This window comes from Coenobita brevimanus, chromosome 23 (assembly GCF_032717465.1).
Source record: "Coenobita brevimanus isolate Jiangsu-jjx chromosome 23, ASM3271746v2, whole genome shotgun sequence".
NCBI classification, from domain to species: Eukaryota; Metazoa; Arthropoda; class Malacostraca; order Decapoda; family Coenobitidae; genus Coenobita; species Coenobita brevimanus.
This window is the reverse complement of record NC_136976.1, coordinates 54,902,828-54,926,941: the sequence shown is the minus strand read 5'-3', so window position 1 is coordinate 54,926,941 and position 24,114 is coordinate 54,902,828. Positions and strand designations below refer to the sequence as shown.

General features: G+C 40.8%; 1 protein-coding gene and 1 pseudogene across 1 annotated transcript in view; both read left to right on the top strand.

Moving 5' to 3' along the window:
• The window catches only part of LOC145392978 (DNA damage-regulated autophagy modulator protein 2), a 75,035-nt gene that overhangs the window by 28,670 nt on the left and 22,251 nt on the right, over positions 1-24,114 (top strand). The window contains exon 5 of the mRNA XM_080267276.1: positions 20,161-20,312. Coding sequence (XP_080123402.1) covers positions 20,161-20,312 — 152 coding nt within the window. The remainder of the gene's footprint in view (positions 1-20,160; positions 20,313-24,114) is intronic.
• Positions 1,336-3,543, top strand: LOC145392995 (NADH-ubiquinone oxidoreductase chain 1 pseudogene; annotated as a pseudogene).

The window sequence follows — 24,114 nt, the reverse complement described above, 5'->3', positions numbered from 1 at the left end:
ATGTTTGTGAATATTTTGAATACCCCGCGTTTTTTCCGTGCGCCAATTGTTTCAAGGGAGAGTAGCTATTAAGTTCTTTCACTCCAGCCGACCCCCACCTCCCACCTCCCCCCCCCCCGGGCCCCCCCCACCCCCCCCTGACCAACACGCATCAGTATCTGTCCCGCTGTGTGAGTGACAACATCGCTGATGTGGCAGTGAAGTGCGGGCAATTACAGTGCCTTTTACCTGCCTCAGTGAACACAGAGTGGGTGTTTATCGTACATGCAGTGTTCATATATGTTTATAGTATTATTATCAGAATGAGGTTGGCATTTGGTAATGGTGTGTGAATGAAAAATAGTGATTACAACACCGCTGATGTGGCAGTGAAGTGCGGGCAATTACAGTGCCTTTTACCTGCCTCAGTGAACACAGAGTGGGTGTTTATCGTATGTGCAGTGTTCATATATGTTTATAGTATTATTATCAGAATGAGGTTGGCATTTGGTAATGGTGTGTGAGCGAAGGTAATGCTGCGTGAGCGAAGGTAATGCTGCGTGAGCGAAAAATAGTGATTTTAGATCACTCACTTCTAACGGCACTGCCCATCCAGTGATAGTCAACGAAATCATGAAACCTACATCATTGCAAAGCCGAAGGTTAGTACTTTCTAATGGTACCTTATTTTTCGCTCTAGATTTATTCTGTGCAGAGTTATAAAGGTTTAAAGTTTGTTTACATATTGGCTGAAACCCCCGCGGGAGAGGCCAGTCGGGGCAAAACAATGCCCGCGGTTAAAGGGTTAAAACAAGTAGACGAAATTCAGAACATAGCTGTTAGAATTATTAATAACTCTGCTATTACTAATAAACTACCTCCCCTACAAGTAAGAAGGAATATTGCCTCCCTTGCATTATTTTACAGATATTTTTTTTGGCAAATGCTCAGATGAAGTTGTGTCCATGGTGTCACCTCTCCATGCCTTCTCTCGTGCTACACGGGCATCTGGCAGCGCTCATGACTGGAATGTCACTCAGCTATAATGCAGAACTTCTGCCTATCAGAATTCTTTCATTTTCAGAACTGCATCCCTCTGGAACTCGCTTCCCCAGAGTTGTTTCCCTCCAGACTTCAACCTACTGCTGTTCAAGTCTAACTGTTACAGATATTTTATGAACAGCGGACACCAGTAATCTGGTGCATGGATTTGTTTTTTTTTTTTATTCATTTGTTTTTCCTTCCTCTGTTCTGTTAAAAAAAAAAAAAAAAAAAAAAAGTGATCGAGGCAATGAGTAGGAGGTGGGTGATTGTTGGCTGTGTGTAGGAGATTGGATATAGGGGAGGATCAGCAAAATGATTGCCGAGGAGGATTGTCAGTACTAAATATTTTGGCAGGGTAGGGCAGATGGCTGTGTTGGTGTGGGTGTGTTGGTTAAGGAGAAATGGATGGAATGTGTCCTGAATGTAAGGGGAGAGAGTGAGTGGATAATAATAGTGAACATTTTGTTCAGTGGGGTCACATTTTCATTTATATTGGCATATGCTGCACAGGCTGGATTGGATGATTTAGAAAAAGATAAATTCTGGGATGACTTAATACTTGTGGTAAGTGGTATGGTGGATGACGAAATTGTAGTTTTGGGAGGGGACTTACATGGTCATGTAGGTGAAGCAGCTCAGGGATATGAAGGAGTATATGGGGGAAGTACATATGGTACTAGAAATGAGGAAAGGGAAAGGATACTCAAGCTTGGGGAGGCAATGAACGTGATTATGTGCAACACATATTTAAGGAAAAGAGTGAGTAGGTTGATTACTTGTGTGTCTGGAGACAGTAGCAGCCAGATAGACTATTTCCTGGTCAGGAGGGCTGATAGGAGGTTAGTGAAGCATATTAAAGTTATAGAAAGCAAGGAGTATTTGCAGCAACCCAAGTTATTGATATGATGACATGGTGGTTAAGGAAAGGGTGATGAAAAAGAGGACCTGTGCACCGAGGAAGAAAATATGGAAGTTGAAAAACAAAGCAGTAAAGGGTGCCATCTATAGCTAGATGAGTAGAGTGGTGGTTGAACAGGGAGCCATTGACAGAAGTGTGAATGAACAGTGCAGAGTTCTCAAGAACAATCTCCTGAAAGTTGCTGATTCAATGTGTGGATGGACAAGGGGTCCCCCCAAGACCTAAAGCAACTTGGTGGTGGGATTTGGGTGTAGAAGCTTGTTTTTACTTTTAAACAAAGATTTTTGATAATAAATTTGATCCTTTCTAAAGATTAAAAGATTAAGTTACTTTAGGGATAACAGCGTCATTTTTCTTGAGAGTTCCCATCGAAAGAAAAGTTTGCGACCTCGATGTTGAATTAAAATCTCTACATAATGCAGCAGTTATGAAAGAAAGTCTGTTCGACTTTTAAAATTTTACATGATTTGAGTTCAGACCGGCGTGAGCCAGGTCGGTTTCTATCTTCTAAAAAAAATTAAACTACCTTAGTACGAAAGGATTAGGTAGTTAAAATAATTTTACTAAATATGAACATCACTTTTGCCTAAACAATCAATTTTGTGCTTCAATTTTATGAAACTCATAAACAGGTTTATAAATAGTTCAAGCTAACTATTTTGTGTTCGCAGTTATCGTTGTAAACTACCTAGTCTTAATTATCTGCGTTTTAATTGGAGTTGCTTTTGTAACACTTTTAGAACGAAAAATTCTAGGTTGCATTCAAATTCGTAAAGGACCCAATATCGTAGGATTCCTGGGGCTACTCCAACCATTTGCCGACGCTGTAAAATTATTCACCAAAGAACAAACAATGCCAACTATATCCAACTTTTTACCATATTACCTATCTCCCGTATTCAGGCTATTTATTTCTCTCCTAGTCTGAGCTATTTTACCTTATCAAACCGGACTAGTAAATTTTAACACAGGAGTTTTATTTTTTTTATGCTGTCTGAGTCTAGGAGTCTATTCAACTATAAGAGCCGGATGAGCTTCAAACTGTAAATACTCAATGCTTGGAAGACTCCGAGCCGTAGCCCAAACAATTTCATACGAAGTCAGACTTGCCCTCATTCTCTTATCCTTTATCTTTTTAATTGGCGGATTCAATATAGAACTTTTCACTCGATTCCAAAAAGACATTTGAATAATTTGATTCACACTCCCCCTATCCCTAATATGACTAGCCTCCTGTCTAGCAGAAACAAACCGTACCCCGTTTGATTTTGCCGAAGGTGAATCAGAACTAGTCTCGGGATTTAATACCGAATACAGAAGAGGAGGATTTGCTTTAATTTTCATAGCTGAATACGCAAGAATTCTATTTATAAGAATACTATTCGTATTAATTTTCCTAGGAGCCGATCCATGTAGCCTACTATTCTATTTCAAATTAGTTTTCATAGCTTTCGTTTTCATTTGAGTCCGAGGAACTCTACCACGCTTACGATACGACAAGCTGATATACTTAGCCTGAAAAAGATTCCTTCCAGTTTCCCTTAACTACCTAATCTTTTTTATAGGAGTCAAACTATTTTGTTTTTCTTTAATAATCTAACTAGGGAGTAGTTTAATAAAAATTTTAGTTTTGGGAATTAAAGACAAGGTAAACACCTTCTCCCTAAGATTACTAAGAACCAATCTTATCTAATGCTTTCAAAACACTTGTTTTCTTTTAAACTAAGCAACCAATCTAACATTTTATCTCACCACATTGCTGCCAGAGGTATAACCAAATAAAACCTAAAATAAGAAATCGTTAAAACCTGGCCCGTAATAATGTAAGGATCTTCAACAGGACGAGCCCCAATTCAAGTTAATAAAACAACTGTAGAAACCAAAAACCAAAACAAAATTTGATTTAACGGATAGAATCTAAGACTTCGAAATTTCGAGAAATGAGTAAAAGGAAGAATTATAAGAATTGCCACTGAGAGCACCAAAGCAATTACACCCCCCAACTTATTAGGAATAGATCGCAAGATCGCATAAGCAAATAAAAAATACCACTCCGGCTGAATATGAGCCGGAGTTACCAAAGGATTTGCAGGAATAAAATTGTCTGGATCCCCTAAAAGATAAGGATGAAGCAAAGTAAGCAACACAAGGGCCATTAACATAACCAAAAACCCAACAATATCCTTGAAAGTGAAATAAGGATGGAAAGGAACTTTATCCACTTGCCTTAAAACACCCAAAGGATTATTCGCCCCAGCCTGATGAAGAAACAAGATATGAACCAAAGTCGCAGCAGCAACAACAAATGGAAACAAAAAATGAAAAGTGAAAAAACGAGTTAAAGTAGCATTTTCCACAGCAAATCCACCTCAAATCCACTGAACCAAAGAAGTACCAATATAAGGAATTGCTGAAAACAAATTAGTAATCACAGTCGCACCTCAAAAAGACATTTGACCTCACGGTAAAACATAACCTAAAAAAGCCGTTGCCATCACTAAAAAAAGAATCACAACACCTACTATTCAAGCGTGAAAAATCATATAAGAACCAAAATACATCCCCGACCAATATGAAGATATAAACAAATAAAGAAAAAAGACGCCCCATTAGCATGCAAAGTCCGTAATAACCACCCATAATTAACATCTCGTTGAATATGAGCTACCCTAGAAAACGCCAAATCAATATGCGCAACATAATGCATAGCAAGAAACAGACCAGTAACAATTTGAACAACTAAACACAAACCAAGCAATGACCCAAAATTCCAAAAAATAGAGATATTTCTAGGAATAGGCATATCAACTAATGCCCCATGGGGGGAGGGGAGTCAAATGGTGGGTGACAGAGTGACTTGGAGGCGTTTTGTCTGCGGCCACCCTTTGCGGGATTAGGGCGTCGGGCTATAGATAGATAGATAGATAGCAATTTTTAACAATGGATGAAACTTACGCAATGGTGTTATCATAAGTTATTAACCGCAAAGGACTAGAAGACGAACTTATTACCTTAACAACTACAAACAGCGTCAATAACAAATAGCTAATAATAAACATCGTAAACATAGCCCTAGGTTCATTATAAATAGTCCTCACATTCATAGCAGAATTTCTAATATCAGAATACTTAGATAAAAAAGTCGTAGTTGATTCTCCAATTTTATTTGCCACTATTACAGGATCCACAAAAATCAGAAAAAATCTCATAATCAGTGCTAAAAAAAAGATAAAAAAGAATTCTCTTCTAACCTTAAATTGCTCATTAGCTGCTAAAGACGCAACATAAATAAACAATACCAACATTCCACCCAAAAAAATCAAAAACAAAATATACGAAAACCAGTAACTCTTAGCAAACAGTCCAGTAGTAATTGAAATCAAAACCGTTTGAATTAATAGCACAAGACCCGTTGACAAAGGATGAATTAAACGCATAAAAATCAAAGAAAACAAAATAATAAAAGGAAGACCATACATTATCACTCCAATCTCTTGGTGTTTTAAGAAAAAAATTTCATTACTGGTTTACAAGACCAGAGTTTTTATTTAAACTATTAAAACTAATGTTAACTTTAAATAACTTGTTCTTATTTATTGCATTCACTATAATTTTCAGGGGGCTATGAGCTTTCGCTTCAAACCGAAAACACTTATTAAATACTCTCCTAAGATTAGAATTCATCATACTTGGAATTTTCTTCTTAATATCCAACTGTCTTTCCTCAATCGGAAACGAATTATTTTTCTCGCTCTTTTTCCTAGTCTTAGCAGCCTGCGAAGGCGCCCTAGGTCTAGCCCTACTAGTCTCCATCGTTCGCTCCCATGGAAATGACTACTTCAGAACCTTCAATAGTTTAGAATGCTAAAATACTTATTCATACTTCTTATATTAATGACATTCGTAAAGGACTGATCTCTAATTCAAACAGGAATCCTAACTGTATCGTTTTTATTCGCCATTTTATACAATCACGACTTCTTCATATATAACCTAGGATTTAGACTAGGTACGGACTACCTAAGCTACATTCTAATCCTACTAAGCATTTGAATTATAGCGCTCTTTGTTATATCCAGAGTAAAAATCACATTCACCTCAAACTTTCCTAGACTATTTCTACTAGTCAACTTAGCCTTATTAACTTTCCTAGTACTAACTTTTAGATCCATAAACTACCTACTATTTTATATTACCTTCGAAGCTTCCCTAATCCCAACTCTAATCCTTATCTTAGGCTGAGGATATCAACCAGAACGAATCCAAGCAGGAGTTTACATACTATTCTATACCCTATTTGCATCCCTACCACTCCTAGCCTCCCTACTTTACATCTACAGAACAAACGGGACACTCACTATCGGAGCTATTTACCAAAGAATCAACCTAAGAATACTATCCCTTATTTGATTCGTCTCCTCTATTATAGCCTTCATCGTAAAACTACCTATATACTTATTTCACCTTTGACTACCCAAAGCACATGTTGAAGCCCCCGTAGCAGGATCAATGATCCTAGCTGGAGTCTTACTAAAACTAGGAGGTTATGGCCTAATCCGGATCCTACCTCTATTTACCGAAATAAACAAGGACTTAAGATGACTATGAGTTAGATTGAGAATCCTAGGAGGATTCTTCGTTAGTATTATCTGTCTACGACAAGTAGACATAAAATCACTCATCGCCTACTCTTCCGTAGCCCACATAAGATTAGTACTTTGCGGACTTTTGACCTTTGGATGATGAGGAATAAACGGTTAAGGAGAAAGAAGGCTTTTCCTGGAATGGAAAAGGGGTGGTAACAGAGAGGAATACTTGGCTGCTTAGCATAGGGCTAGAAAAGAGGTTTACAGGACAAAATCTGAGTCTCAGAGACATTTACTGGGTAACCTAAATAACTTGATATGGAAGGTGGCAGATCAAATGAAGAGGGAAAACAGGGATATCATAGGTGTGCAAAGTGTGAAGAATGGTGAAGAAAAGGTAGTGATGAACAGTGGGGATATTAACGATGTGTGGAGAGAACATTATACAGCTACCACAAATTGACTTAGGACCTCCCTTCACAAGGTATGAAAAAATACAGAAATCATAGTATAGCACAATATTTGTTTATGAAATGCCATTCATTGATATGAAATCATGTTTCTCTTGTTTTTCAGGACCAGTTGGATGCATTTGGCATGGAATCACTTAGATCTCTAACATAATCTGATGACATTTGTACCAAACATTTGTCACTTCAGACTTGAGGCTGTGTAGATTGGGTGTCTTCTTCCCTGCCATGATTTTCTTCATCTTTGTCCAGCAGTTTTCTGTCGGACTTAGATCCAGACTGTTGCCAGGCCAGTCATGGACCTCAATGCAATTATCCTGAAGCCATTTTGTCACCTTTCTTGACTTGTGACATGGAGCTGAATTGTATATGAAAAAGTCATACCCATGAATAGCAAAAAAGTTTAACAAATGATCTTGCAGAACTTGCATGTTCTGGCCACCATTCGTCATTAAGTTCTTAGGAAGAAAGTAGAGGCCTCCCCTTCCCATTTCACACTCCCCTACCATTACTGATTGTGGGTGCTTGACAGTAGGCACCGTGTAAGTAGGGTTATATTGCCTACGGGAGACAGGGCGACGAACCTTGACAGAACGCACCTGGAACACTTGAAATGTTCTTTCATCGAAAAACATAACTTTTCTCCACTCATCCAATGTCCAGTGTGCATACTTCTTGGCAAACTGAATGCCCTGTTTCTTCATGTGGTCAGTAAGAAGCGGTTTCTTGGCTGCGGTGCAGCTTGGCAAACCCAGCTCCTGCTGCAAGCGGTGTTGGATAGTTCAAATTGAGACGTATTGTAACAGCTGTGGATCCATTCTCTTCAATTCTGCTGCTGTCAGTCGAGGATTCTTGATACTTCCCTCTTCAGAAGCGTATCTGTACCTTTGGAAGTCGTCCTCTTCTTTCCACCACCATGCTTGTGTTCTGGTACGACATCAGGTGGCAGGCCATGCGCTGCAGCAAGAATCCTGATGACGGTTGACTGCGCATCCAGTACATTCACAAATCATGTTGATAGGGACATTATCCTGCCTCCATGCAAAGATACGGACCATCTCGTCCCTTGAGCAGTACTTTTCAGGCATGACAACTCGACTCTAGAAAAATAACAGGGCAAACAGTAATGCATACGAAAAAAGAGCGAGGTGCAAGCCTGGAGCGACAGAAACATATACTCCCACTCTTGCTTCTGGGCAAGCACTGATATGCTGAGTGTTTCACCACCTCCTCCCAACACCAGAGGACTTGCCAGTTACTTCTTGCCCCCAAAACTCACTTGGTAGAGGTGGAAACACAAAGCAAAGACAGACAACTCTCCCATAGCAATTCTGTGTGTAGGTCCTAAGTCAATTTGCGGTGGGTGTAACTGGTTGCTGAATGAGGAGTTTGACTGGAACAGGCAAGGTTTGGAGCCAGCAGATGCAGTGTTTGGCCCTTGGCCATTAATTGATGCTGCTACTGTGAGCAGGGCAATAGGTAGGATGCAGGTGGGGAAGGTAGCAGGTGTGTCAGGGCTGACGGCTGAAAAGCTGAAGACCTCAGGAGATATAGGAGTGGGATTAGTTACAGGCGTGATAAATATGATTACATATATGAGTGTGTTGTCCCAGATGATTGGCCGAAGAGTGTGATTGTAAATGTGTACATGGGGAAGGATGATGCCCTGGAAAGGAAATTATAGAGACATAAAGCTTTTAGACCAGATAATGAAGGTAATGGAGAGAGTTCTAGAAGGTATGATTTGAGAAAGATTGAACACTGTTGAGATGGTTCATGCCAGCCAGAGGAACCACTGATGCCATATTCATTGTTCGACAGGTTCAGGAAAAATATATAGGAAAGAAAAAGGATCTGTACTTTGTTTTTGTTGATTTGGGGAAGGCCTTTGAAAAATTCCCAAGGGAAGTGGTGAAGTGGACAAAGAGAAAGCATAGGATCGAGGAGTGGTTATGGCTGCGTATGTGGGTGCTCACTCCCAGGTAAGAGTGAATGGAGATTTGAGTGATTAGTTTTCGGTGAATGTTGGTGTGCATCAGGGTTCAGTTTTGAGCCACTTGTTTTTAATCATGGTGCTTGAAGCCTGCTCATGTGACTTCAGAAATGGACTTCCGTGGGAGATGTTGTATGTCAATGATTTGGTGTTGCTTGCAGAAAATGAAAGGGAGGTGGAGGAAGATGGTGTGGGGCACAAGGGCTTGAGAGTAAATTCAGATAAAACAAAGATGACGGTATCTAGGACTGGTGGCAGCACCGTCAAGGAAGAGGGAGAGTGGCCATGTGGCACAAGGGCTTGAGAGTAAATTCAGATAAAACAAAGGTGATGGTATCTAGGACTGGTGGCAGTACTGTCAAAGAAGAGGTAGAGTGGCCATGTGCAGTTTGCCACAAGGGCTTGGGAAGTAATTCAATCTTGTGCAGTGTTTGTGTTAAGTGGATGCATAAGAGATGTAGTGGTATTAGACATAGACTGCGAGATAATGCTGATTTCGTGTGTGCAGTGTGTCAGGGAGAGCATGTGGAAATTGTCAGGTGTGAAAGAATTGATCATGATGTGAGTATTGAGTGTGTGGAAGAGTTTGTTATTTGGGAGACATGTTATGCGCTGGAGGTGGGGCTGGAGCTAGCTTTGTGGCTAGAGTGAGGAGTAGTTGGAGGAGTTCATGGAGCTGCAGTCTCTCCAGGGTTGGCACCAAAGTGGGTGATCCAGTTTTGCCCACCTGGGTTTTTTTTCAGTAAAACCCACCAGAAAAAAACTGTTTTACTCACTTTACTGTGTGTGTGTGTGTGTGTTTTTTTTTTAATAATGAATTTAATCACATAAATTCAGTGTAATATGAGCCAGTATCATAGAAACTTATAAGACATACAAGCAGAGCATAAATTTTCCATAAATTGTTTTGTTTCGTTTTTGAAGGCTCCAACATGCTTGCATGCATCAGCCTTGGTCACCTAATGGCAGCTTTCCATGCTGCTTCATCCATGGCAGCCTCACTTGTCAGTTCCTTAACCCCTTCTTTACCGAGCGCCATGTCCTGCGTCGGCAGGCACTACCCCCCCCCCCACACACACACACACACACCAAGTTGTCACGCAACATTTTTGGTGTGTCAGGGGTAAAAAGATTATGCCAAAAAGTAAATAGATAAAAAATATTGCATATTTTTGTTTTTTCTTATACGTTTTGTTAAAATATACGTACATAAATAACCAATAAATATTTAGGCTTGAAAACAGGAACATGCATGGTTTATACATGTATATACTAACCTTGTAATTTATGTTGATTTCTTGCAGTAAATAATAGGTTTTTTGTGGGTGAGAATGCGACCTATATACAGTACATTCGCACTCCGAGGCAGACACAGTCAGGCAAGGCAAGGCCATAAGCGATAAAGAAGAATGAAAAGTGAAAAAATGAAGGAAGATGGGAAAAACTGATGTAAAAGGAAAAGAATATGAGTGTAGGAAGTATAAAAGTAAAGAAAAATGAAAGGATGATAAAAGAAGGGATAGTAAGAGAAAGATGAGTGAGGGGAATGGTTACTGGTCATGCCAGGCCTGGTAATGTTCAGCTAAACATAATCCAGGCAGTCTGAGGCAGGCAGGGCATCACATTCATGTCCACTTGTTTCTCTCTTTTAGTACAGTGAGCACACCTGCGTTGTGGGTGACTACTTTTCTCTGTCCTTGGAATGGTAACTAGCCCATGAGCTACTGCAGCTGCCTGTTGTGTTCATCTCTTCCTGGATGATGACTCTTCTTCCACAGCAAGCATGGCCACATACCCTAGGCTGTGCTCTGATAACATTTCGTGAATCACTGTTTTTAGAAAATCACGATACTCGATAGCTTTTTCAAATGGGTGGAGATTTTGATAAATCACACGAGCATTTAGCATCATTCTTGTTATCATATGCAGAGCCAACTTTTTGAACCATGTGTAACATTTTCTAGTGGGATCATCAGGCTCAAGTAACTGATCAACACTGTCCACTGACTCCATATGTTCATTGTACTTTAGGATGGGTAATGGTTTTTTCACCATCTCCTGTTCACCACCTTTCAGGTAATGTGATTTTTCAACATATCCTGCCTCATACTTCGAGCTTATCACATGAACTAATTTTCTGTCACAAAATTGCACCACCACTATATCATCTTTTCTAGCAAACACAGCCTGACCTTAACAGGGACACCTCTGTTGGGTCTGATGGTCCCAGTGGTCAGAGTATTTTTCTGGAGCAAATACTCAACATGTGTCAGAGAGTTGTACCAGTTGTCCACCACTACCTGTCATCCTTGATACAGTAAAGGTTTCATCAGGTGAACTGGCACATGCTCAGACTTGGAAAGAGCTGTAAGGTCAGGGTCTTGAAGGAGACTTCCTTAAAGTCTAGGGGTATACAAACAGAAATTCCATGTATATCCCCTTGCGTCTGGTGAACTTGGGCAGAGGACAAAAAGTTTCAACCCGAAATGCTTTCTTTTTGCATTTATATACTCCCTAAAACAGTCTTCCTTTGTACAGAATTAGTGACTCATCCACTGCAAAGTTTTCACCAGCAGAAAAGTACAACATACACTTTTCACGCAGCATCTCAAAGAACCTTTGTAGTCTTGAAATGGGTTCACTGGGAATAAAATTATCAGGGTGGGAATACCTCACAAAGCTTAATATCTGCATGAATCTGTTCCTTCTCATAACAGCACTGAACACTGGGGGCCTATGGCAAAGCACAGACTTGCTCCAGTAATCTGAGAATCTTGGCAACTTCGTTATTCCCATGAGAAGTTGCTGGGAAAGAAACACAAAGAACATACTTTTAGTTACATCAACCCATTTCCAACCCATGAAATTCCTCTTGCATTTTGTTGGGTTCTCAATGAAAAATTTGTCTGCACATGCATTTGTCCAAGAACAAATGTTTTGCACTGTCTCTTTTGTCATAAACAACATGAAACAATCAAATGCATCATAGAGGTGATTTTCATTTTGATAAATTACTTCCGGATGTACATTTGGAAAATCTTCCGCCACATTCGGCAAATCATTTGGTCTTTTGTCTAAAAAAGGGTCACTCAGTAACCCAAATGTGTTAGGAGCTGAAAAGGAGTCAGAACTCGAGGCAGACACACTCAACACACAACTTTCACTGTCGTCTGTGTTCCCATCCTCACTTTCTTCTGGCTCTTACAATGGATCATCGCCACTTTCCTCAGACAACCACTCATTATCAGATTCATCCAGATCAGTCTAAATAGGGGGTAAAATCCTCTTCCTCATCACTTGATGACATGTTTCCGTATAATGGGGTCTGTGGCGGGGTTTAGCGCAGAGTACACATTCCCTCCAAGGCCGCAGGCACACTATGTCATCAATCACAAATTTACTTGAAAAATAGTCACAGACTCACAGGGGAGGCGTGGGTGGTGGGGAAGCTGATAATCTGATTGGTGCTTGAGAAATTACGTCATATACACAGTCAACAATTGATCGAAATTAATGAGGTTTCATGACATATGTATGACATAATAATGTTACCACTGGTCGAGAAAAAAGGAGTGTTATCATATAGTCTAGCTTTTTCTGCTGCTGGAAACCACGTGGAAGGATTATAAGAGCCATACCGAGGCTGCAAAGCTGTCCAGATTACCATGATGTTTGGAAGTACACGTGTACTTCTTAAATTTTCCTGGTACCTCAATGGCTTTAAGAACGGAAGTACACATGTACGCTCAGATGCATTTCGGTAAAGAAGGGGTTAACCCTGAGGCCCCACTAAATGACCTCGTCCCACATCTTTTTTGGTCTACTCCTTGCAACCCAGCCCCCAGTATTAACACTTTTCACTTTCTGTACCCAGTTACCATCTCCCATTCTCTCCACATGTCCAAACCACCTCAATCTACCTCTCCTCATCACAACACCAATACACTCCAGTCCTATCCTTCCTCTCAACTCTTCCATCATAAACCCAGCACCCCCTGGCCGTGCACACAGGGATGCACAGCCCATCCACCAAATCAATGTCATTTCTGTACACTTGAGCTTGTGAATATCCTCTTCCCTAACTGCCCAGGCCTCACCACCATACAGAATTACTATCCTAACACATGCTGCGTACAAAGAACCCATAGCATGTAGGGAAAGCCCCCTCCGTTTCGGGAGAGGCAACAGTTCCCTGAACTTCTTCCAACCACATCTCACCCTAGCCACAGAGCTAGCTCCAGCCCTGCCTCCAGAACATAAAAATGTTTCCCAAATAAAAAAACTCTTCAACACACTCAAGAGACTCGCCAGCAAGTTCAATCCATTCACGCCTGACAGTCCCCACCTGCTCTCCTCGACACGTCGCACACATAAAATCAGCATTATCTCGCATTCTTCCTCAAATACCGCTACATCACTAGTGCATCCACTTATCACAAGCACTGCACAAGATGGAATTACTTCCCACGCCCTTGTTGCAAATTGCACATGGACAATCTCCCTCTTCTTTGACTCTACTGCCACCAACCCTAGATATCATCACTTGTTTTAGCTGCATTTACTCTTAAGCCTTTGTGCCCCATACCATCTCTCCACTTCCTAAATCATTCCTCTGCCTCCCTTTCATTATCTGCAATCAACATTAAATCATCAGCATACAACTTCCATAGGAATCCATTGCTGAAGTCACATGAGAGGGCATCAAGTACCATGATAAACAACAAGGGACTCAAAAAACTGACCCCTGATGCACACCAACATTCAGGGAAAACTCATCACTCAAATCTCCATTCACTCTTACCTGGGTGCGAGCACCCACCCACATGGTCAAAACCACCCTAACCAGCCACTCCTCCATCCCAGGCTTTCTCATTGCCCACTTCACCACCTCTCTAGGGACTTTGTCAAAGGCCTTCTCCAGATCAACAGAAATAAAATACAGCTCCTTTTCTTTACTATAAATATTTTCCTGAAGCTGTCAGACAATGAATATGGCATCAGTGGTCCCCCTACCTGGCATAAACCCAAACTGCTTCTCATTAATATTCACTCTTTCTCTAATCATAGCTTCTAGAACTCTCTCCTTTACTTTCCTTATCTGATATGAAAGCTTTATACCTCTATAATTTCCTCTTCCGAGGGCATCACCCTTCCATTTGTACACATTTACAATTACATGCTTCAGCCAGTCATCTGGGACAACACACTCATATATAATCATATATATCAGGTCAGTGACTAACCTCACTCCTATATCTCCTGAGGCCTTCAACATTTCTGCAGTCAACCCAGACACACCTGCTTCCTTCCCCACCTGCATCCTGCCTATTGCCTCGCTCACAGTAGCTGCGTCCATCAAAGGCCAAGAGCCCAACATTGGATCTGCTGGCTCCAAACCATGCATGTCCCAATCAAACTCCTCATTCAACAACTTGCTATAAAGCTCTCTCCATGCATCTTTACTATCCCCTCTGTTCACCACTACACTTCTGTCATTCTTTTTCACACACTGCTCACCAGTAATATTTTGATGATCTCTCTTTACCTGACTTGCCACCCTAAATATCATATTCTTCCTTTCCACATGATTTGGGTTATCAAGTAGAAGTCTCAGTGACTCAAATTTCACCCTGTATACCTCTCTTCTAACTCTACGTTTGGCAGCCAAGTATTCCTCTTTGTTACCACCCTTCTTCCATTCCCGGAAAAGCCTTCTTTTCTCCTTAACTGCAGCTTCTACACCCTCATTCCACCACCAAGTTACTTTATGTCTTGGTGGGCCTTTTGTCCAACCACATACAGTAAGACCTCACTATTACGTACTAATTGGGGCCCAAGCCATTCCGAAAAATGCAAAATTCCGATAATAGCGACATCTGGACTTCCCCCTGCTAACCCGGATATGTCTGATATATCAGACATTAGTTCAGATTGCATGAATGGTTTTTAAACTGTTTTGACTACCATTGCGGTACTGTACTGTTATAACTTCACTACTGTACTGTGTTATAACATCACTACATTAATCAAATGGTGTCTATCTATCTATCTATTGCCAGACACCATAATCCCACAAGGGGTAACCAATTGACTTTGAGTTATTTGTTTTACGGGGAGGGGCACTAACCCTCCACCAACCCACTTGTTGACACGTAGGGAGCACGTATGGTTTGGTTATATGGTTGCCACCCGGAGTTGTAAATTTTTTTTTTGGCTTACAGGAAACCATTTGGCTTGTATGTAATACTGTATATATAATAATACTGTACTGATAAACATGTCTTTTAGCTATTTACCTTATTGTAGTGAACATACCTGAAGTGGTCAGGCAGTCCGGCGGACTTTTTCCGACATAGGAATTTAGTCCGGTGGCTCCTTGAGTCCGATAAAAACGAATTCTGGTCTATTGAAGTCCGTTATATCGAGGTTTTACTGTACTGCATCAGTACTTCTTAAGACATTGTTCTTGAGGGCTCTGTACTGTTCATTAACGCCTCTGTCAATGGCTCCCTGTTCATCCACCTCTTTCCTCATCTCGCCATAGAAGGCATCCCTTACTGCTTGATTTTCCAGCTTCCATATTTTCCTCGTAAGTACATAAGTCTTTTTTTTTCATCACTCGTTCTTTAAGCACCAACTCTTATCAATAATTTGTGCTGCCTCACACACTCCTCACTTCCTATAACTTTAACATCCCTCACAAACCTCCCATCAACCCTCCTAAAGAGAAAATAATCTGTCTGACTGCTGTTTCCCCCAGACTCATATGTAATCAGCCTACTCTCTGTTTTCCTAAAATGTGTGTTGCACACAATCATGTTCATTGCCTCCCCTAACTCAAGTATCCTTTCCCCTTTCGCATTTCTTGCACCATTATGCACATCCCCCATGTACTCCTTCATATCCTTGAGCTGCTTTACCTACATGACCATTCAAGTTCCCTCCCAAAACCACTATCTCATCATCCCCCATACCACTCAACCTCATCCAAGCCTGCCCGTGGAGCGTATGCTGATATAATTGCAAACATCATTCCACCAAACAAAATTTTCACTACTAATATCCTGTCGTTTACTCTCATAACTTTCATAATATATTCCTCCCATTTCTCAGCAACCAACACACCCACATTCCCATATACATCTGTCCTCTCCTGCCAAAGCAACTTATAGTAGCAATCCTTCCCAACAATCTTTTTGGCTGATCCACCCCTGTGCCGGACTTCCTGCAAACATGCCACATTCATCCACCTCCTACTGAATGCCTCAACCATTTCCCTCGCTCTGCCCCTTAAACTTCCTATATTCCATGAATCCACTCTCATCCTCCTGGGTGAATTAATGTCCTCAGGCTTGCTTTGAAGCTTATTCTTGTGCTTGGCCATAGTCGGTAATAATAAAGGGGCAGAGACATACCACAGGCCCCACCCACTGCACCGTCCCAGGTCCAGGCAATATATCTTGGACCCCTAACCCATCAACCTTACCAGTGGCTGTGGTAGTGGCCTCGGGGCACCTTGCCAGGACAGCTGCAAGGACATCCTCCAAGCGCACCTTGGCATTGTAACTGCCCCGCCATTATGCACCCAGTGATAGAGCAGCCTTCTGGGGCATTACACCCAGGTTCGGGCCCCTGTTTATTGGGCGAAAGTGGCAGCCTGGGAACTGCAGTGCCTTGTACCCTCTGGCACAGGTTTGAACCCCATCTCGCCCCGAACCCACAATCTATGCTGATGGAACCCCCATCACCCCTTCCCCCAAAAGTCCACCACTAGGTAGCGGGGACAAAGTTTTCTGGCCGCATGCCCTTGCTAGCATCAGCCCCTGTAACGTAGTGGGGTGTGTTGTGCAATATGTAAAGTACACGTGGTGTAGTGCATAAGATAGAGGAAATGTGTGGAAGAGTATGCTGGTCTACTTTCCATGTTACTGTCACACTGAAAAGGTCAGCAAAGGTGGATGGTTAGGTAGCTAGTGAAACAGGAGCTCCAGCTCTCCCCATCATGAGCATTCCCATTCCCCTTGGGAGTACCACCCTATTTCTCCTGGCTACAGCAGAAAAATAAGAAAATGTCAACAGTAATCTTAGATACTTATCACTTTCTGCTAAAGGTTAAAAAAAACACCATTAAGCATTGCCAAGCATTTATTTGATATTTATCAAGCATAATCTTAACATCCTTACTTTCATGGTGTAATATCCACATTTCACATAGTATGGTACAATAAAATAATGATTTTCATATAGGCTTGAACAATATTGCGCAATATCATACTTCCTTTAATGCTTTCGTTAATAGTTTTTAAACTTATACCTCAAGGTACATTCTTTGATAACTGTTGAATCAGGAGCTATTCTATTATGCTAAATAATAATATGTAAATGGTAATATATACTGTACTGTATTCTGAAAAACCTGCAATGGCTGCAATTGAAATTCTGTGGAATTGGAACTCAGATAATGTCAGTGACTGTACATAATAGAAAAGAATATCTGTAAATACTATAATTGACTAACTTCTATTGAGTTACAATATCTACATTTCTTTTGAAGTTTCCAGACTGTCCAATCTCCAATGAAATATATATCTACTGGTATGTATTATTGAAAATACTAGATCATAAAATAATGTTATTCCTGACCTCAGTTTAAAAAACAAAATCATGTAGTATTCCTCACCAGCATAAGAAAAACACTGTCTTTGCAAATAAGACTGTTATTCTTTGACTCAGTTAAAACAAATCATGTTACCTGTTATAACTTTCCCAACTAATATAAGAAAATAACTTTCTTCAAATAAGAATATTATTCTTTGACCCAGTTAAAGCAAATCATGATACTTGTTATTGTTTTCATAACCCATATAAGAAAATAGCTTTTTCAGATAAGATTGTAGTTCTTTGCTTCAAGTAAAAAAATAATCTTATCATTACTTTTCTAAATTTCCTACTAACATGAAAATATAATATTTCTTGGCAAATAATAATGTTATTCCTTATCTCGGTTAAAAAATACCAGGTAATAGCTTTCTTCACCATCATAAGAACCTTTTTTTGTGTGTGTGTGTGTGTGTGTGTGTGTGTGTGTGTGTGTAATAGCTTTCCTCACTAGTGTAACATATATATATATATATATATATATATATATATATATATATATATATATATATATATATATTTTAATAAGAATGTTATTCCTTACCTGAATTCAAAACATCATGTTATAGCTTTCCCCACCACCATTACAAAAATTTATATAAGAAGAGGTCAGGCTTATTATTGATCAAACCTGAAGCAATGAACCTACAAGTGTATTGCATTCATTTCTTATGATTAACTAGTAGTTATCTCTGGGCCTGTATCTGACATTTCATCACCGTTTTCATCATCATTGTCTTTCATTGTCAGGCGAAAATGCTTGTAAATTTTCACAAGCTTTGTGGCCATTTCCACACCAAATCTATATCTCAGTTTTGACCACACATGGCCAAAAGTTGAAAAAAATCCCCAATGGATGCTGAGCTAGGAGGACAGTTTAATATGTTTTTGAAATATTGGCAAAACCCACTTGGGAGGGCATCATTCTTTGTTCAGTGTTCCATAAGCATCCATCCTTTAATTGGGCTGTCCATAGTTAGGTATAAACATTATTATTTTTATTTGTTTTATGGTACACTTTGAAAAAAACAACCTTGGCTTTTTTTTTTTTTTTTTTTTTTTTTTTTTTTATATATATAAAGGTGGGTTGGGCTTTTTCAAATAGTTTTTTTTTTTTTTTTTTTTGCCAACCCTGCACCTCTCCTGACACTGAGAGGGCTCTCCCTCTGTGCTGAAAGTTCTTTGTATGAGGCATGTGTTTAGAGTGTAATCCTGTATGGTAATGAGACCTGGGCAGTAAAAGAAGATGATATTCACAAACATTCAGAAATGACAACAATTAGGTGGATGTGCAGTGCGCCCTTGAGTGGAAGGCCTGGGGGGTCTAGGTTTTACGATGGAAGAATTAAGAGGTAGGGTGGACCGGAGTGTATTGATGTTGTAGTGAGGAGAGGTAAATTGAGATGGTTTGGGCATGTGTGAGAAGCATTAACATTAGGGATAGGCTTGTGAGATACCGAAAATGACCTGGGACGAGGTCATAGTGTGTGACCTCAGGGATAAGGAACTGAAAAGGGAGGCTGCCAGAGATTGAGCAGCATGGAGAGCTGCCATTAGGTGATCAAAGCAGACACATGCAAGTATGGTGGAGCCTTAAAAAATGAAATGAAATGAAACGAACACCTTCCCTTTCCTGCATGTACCCTACTCCCCACTAACTTAGTTCTGAGCATTCCCACCATGTCTGCCATACAATTTTCATTTTAAACACTTTGCTTTGTGGTGGCAGGGGCACTGACCATCCACTCACTTGATGTAGTGCTGCTCTCAGGTGGCTGTCCTTTCCTCCATCCTTCATTCCTTCCATCCTCTTCTGTCTTTCATTCCTTCATTCTTTCCTCATCCTTCTGCCTACGGGTGACTTTACTTTCCTCTTCTGTCATTCTTTCCTTCATTCCTTCCTCATCATTCTGCTTGTGGGTAACTACACTGAGTGACAAGTCAGATGGTTTCCTGTTCACCAGGAAACCATTTGCTAAGCTGGGTGGTAACCATATAACCAAATTGTGGCACCTGGTGATTTAGTGGATAATTACAGCGCCCCAATTAGTTTGAGCCATTGAAGGTTGATATCAAAGCAGTGGTTGGAGTTTATTTCTCATGAAATGCCACTCAGGGATGAGTGAGGCTGGTCACTTTCATCATAAATGTCAGGACCAACTTGCTTATCCCCGGGCTCCTAAGCTCCCCATGGGGCAACACAGGATTGGATGATGGATGGATGGATGAACACTTTGCTGACTGTTTAAACACAAGCATAGTGATTAAATAATATGGCATCTTTCCCTCTCCCATGTAATCCTAAAAAGTTCATTGCCACTTCTTTCCTTTTACACCTCTTTCAAAAACATCTCACTTTCCTTCCAGTTAGTACAGTACTGTACTCAAGTTTTTTGTCAGATTCATCTACTTTAGCTTTATCTTCTTCATTTCATAAGTAGTCTCTCTGTGCTTGACCATATGCTTTATAATGCTGTAAATAGTAATCATATCAATACACGTTTGGTACAGGTGACAACCCTCGGAAGTGGTACCCCGATGATGGCGGATGGGGCTTCCACGTAGCCAGCACTGTGTCAGAATGGGTCTGTGCCACTGCCTTTAATTTCTTCATGCTCACGCTGGTTGAGGAATTTAAGAGCATCTCCATGGACCCTCCCCAGGTGATGTGATCTCTTTGTCACATAGATTTGGATGTAATATTATATGTTGTTGACTTTGAAAGAATTCCATTAGTTTCTCCATATAATTTTTACATTAAATTATGCACTTTAGGATAATTTGGCAGATTGTTGTTGGGAAGGTACTGTATATAGAAAAATACTGATAAAGGAGGCAAAAAAGATATCAGTATGCCTGATGAGTAATGAAGTGGATGGTGAGTGATGGGTGCCCATGCTGTCATCATTTATTCCATCCATGCATCCATCGTAGAAGAAAAATGATGTCTTGAAGCTCTGTATACCATTCAAAACCTGGAATATGCTTCCAGTACTTGTACTTTGATTAATTGAGCAAAGAAAATCTATTGTATTATCAAAATAAACCAAACAAGATAGTAAAACAGTGTGTAACTACTTTGGGAAAGTGTATGAAGGCTTGGCATGGTTGCACACCACTGGCACAGTACATTGCTTAATTGTTTATTTACAAAGCTATCACATATATCCACATAATAGTAGCATGGGTATGAAGGAAATGCAAAAGAGGACAGGGAAACTGAAGATCAGGAAGTGCAGTAATGTGGCACATCACCATTAGAGCCAGGAGGTAGAGGGTTGTACTCTAAAACCAGCTTATTTATTTATCTCTTTGGGGGTAGCACCTCAGAGCTACATGAGCCACCTGTTAGGTGAGGTTCATGCAAATGAAACAAAAAAGGAAGTGACAAAAACATCCCTCATCTGAATGAATCTCTCTTTACTATTTTCCTACTACCATCATTTAGTAAGGAGAGAAATTGGGTCTAAGCAGAATATTACTGTAATGCCACATTGACTACAAAAGAGGAATTCCAAAACATGTTAATCCATTTAAATCATTCTAGAAACAAAAAGGGAAGAATAATAAAAAGAGGTAAATAACTATTGATTCCTTTATTTATCAGTGCTTTGAGTTCCAAAAGTTAGCAGTCAAAAAAAAAAAAAAAAAAAAAAAAGTAACAGCAACCAAGTGTGACAAATTGACTGGTTCTGGAAAAAAAAACTATAGTAGCAACCAAGAGTGAAAAATTATACTGACTGGTTCTTTATTCAACAAGACTCAGAGTTTACAAGAAATAGGAGAGTACAGTATATACTCAGTATTACACACTCCAGTTTAGCGAATGACCAGTTCAGGCCACAAAATCTTTTTATTATCACTGCTCAGTTTTGCAACCAAAGCATGGTTAACTATGTTAAATCTGGTGTGCATTTTCTTTGACCTAGAAAAGGCATATGATACTACATGGCAGTTTGGTATTTTCCAGCAACTCCATTCTTTTGGTTTACGTGGCAAGCTACCCCTATGTATATTAAATTTTCTGCATGACCATTAATTCAGGGTTAGAGATGGTGTCACCCTGTCTCCTTAGTACCCTTAAGAGGAAGAGGTGCCTCAAGGAAGTGTCCTCAGTGTGACCCTTTTTGCTATAGCATTGGACAGTACTGTGTCCTCTATTCCAGAAGGGGTGTCGGTCTCACTGTATGTCAATGATTTAGCTCTATGGTATGCTGCATCTCGAATGTCCGTGGCTGAATGTCACATGCAGCTCACTCTAGACATGGTCTCTCGGTGGGCCACCATGCACGGCTTCCGTTTCTCCCCAACAAAGACAGTGGCCTTGCATTTCTGCCACTTGAGAGGAGTTCACCCTGACCCAGACCTCCAGTTATATGGCCACAGGGTACAATATGTGGATGAGACAAGGTTTCTTGGACTTGTTTTTGACAGGAGACTGACGTGGGTACCTCATATCCATTCATTACGACTATCATGCGTCCTTGCCTTGCCAAGCCTGTGGACCCAATCTCACTTGTCTTGGGGAGCTGACAGAACTGTACTGCTCTGACTTTACCATACCTTAGTAAGAAGCAAATTGGACTGTGGGTGTGTGGTATACTCTTCTGCTACTGAGACGCAGCTGCGGCCACTAAACTCTGTCCATCATGCTGGGATTCGTCTGTCAGCTGGGGCATTCCCGTCTTCCTCGATTGAAAGTCTGTTGGTTGATGTGAATGAACCGCCACTGGATCTCCTCCGGCATTCCTTAATGGTGCAGTGTTGGCACCGCCTTCACAGTCTTCCAGCCTCACTGATTTGTAAGGCTGTCTCTGAGGTCACGCTTCTCCCCTTGTATGACACCCACCCTCGCTATCCACACCCATTTGGGTACAGAGCGAGGGCTGCCATGGGGGAGTTGGATGTCCAGTCCTCCCCTGTGTGCCCTATGCGTGTCCCCTGAGTGGCTCCCTGGCTTATCCCAGAGGTACAACCATGTGATTACTTCCTTGAGAGGAAGGCCTCTCTTTCCTCACAGACAGCTTTATCTTATTTTTTAGAACATGCCTCTGCACACAGTGACTCAATCCTTGTATATACTGGTGGCTTTAAATCACGTGTGGGGACAGGCTTTGGTGTCATTTTTTGTGATTTTAGCTGTGGTGGGAGTCTTCCTCCTTCTGCATCTGTTTTTACCGCTGAACTTACCGCCATTTTAGTTGTGGTTGAATTGATTTTTAATTTTCCCCCAGCTTCTTTTACCATTTTTAGTGACTCAGTCAGTGCCCTACAGGCTTTGTCTCATGGCTTTCAGTCACATCCCCTAGTCCTGTCTGTCTTGGAGTGGCTTTTCTTATTATGTAGGTGAGGATACTCTGTACAACTGTGTTGGGTCCCTGCACATGTGGGGGTTGTGGTCAATGAGCATGCAGACTCTTTGGCTAGAGCTGCTGCGTCTCGTCCTTCTCATTACTGTGTCCCATCTGAGGATTTATGTGCAGCCACTGTGGATTCTGTCTGTTTCTGCTGACAGAGGAGGTGGGATGCAGCAGGGGTAAACAAACTCCACAGCATTCGTTGGAACCTGGGCAATAGGGGGTATGTGGGACTGTCAAGAGAGTGGGAAACAGCTTTGGCCCATCTCTGGATTGGCCACACTAGGTTGACTCATGGTTTTTTAATGGAGAGGGCACCCCCTCCCTATTGTGATGACTGTCTGGTTCCTTTGACTGTGCGGCATCTCCTTGTCAAATGCTCCAGGCTAGGGGACTTTTGTCGGCAGTACCTTTCTGGGTGCCGAGCCGGCAACGGATAATACCTTCTCTCTTCTTTGCTTGAGGAAGAGGCTTGTGCTATGAGGGGAGACACCTTCTCCTTTGTGTTGAGTTCTAGCCTTCTCCACAAGCTGTAGGGCATTACCATATTTTTGTTATAATGATAATGTTCTAGTTTTAACCACTGTCTTTCCACCATGTTTTTAGTTTTGATTGTTTCTTTTATGCTGTTGGTTTGTTTTATGCATCTTTTTCTCTTTTTGCTTTTTATTGTTTTTTTTAATATATATTGACTTTCTTTTAATATGTGTTCGGCGGCATATGACCTCTGCTGTTGCGCCGCCATGTCACATTTTCATTCATTCTTTCGTTCATTCATTCAGAAATGTAGCGTTGTTACCGTTTCACTACTCAGTAACAAGTGGTGCACCTCAGCTACTCACTATATACCAAAAAACAGTATGTGGCTTTGCAACATAGCATCAGTACTTGTAGTGCTGCTACTCCCACCAACACCCAAAACACATTAATCATGAAACCCATTTACAGTGAAATACTACCTATGTTTTTTTTCATCATACACTCAGGTTATAACAATGCCACCCCAGTCTGATACATTACCTTAGGGTACCAATAGCACAGCAACATTAATACTTTTACACGTAAGTTGCTTATGAGGTTGGACACTACTAATTATCATCCACAATCA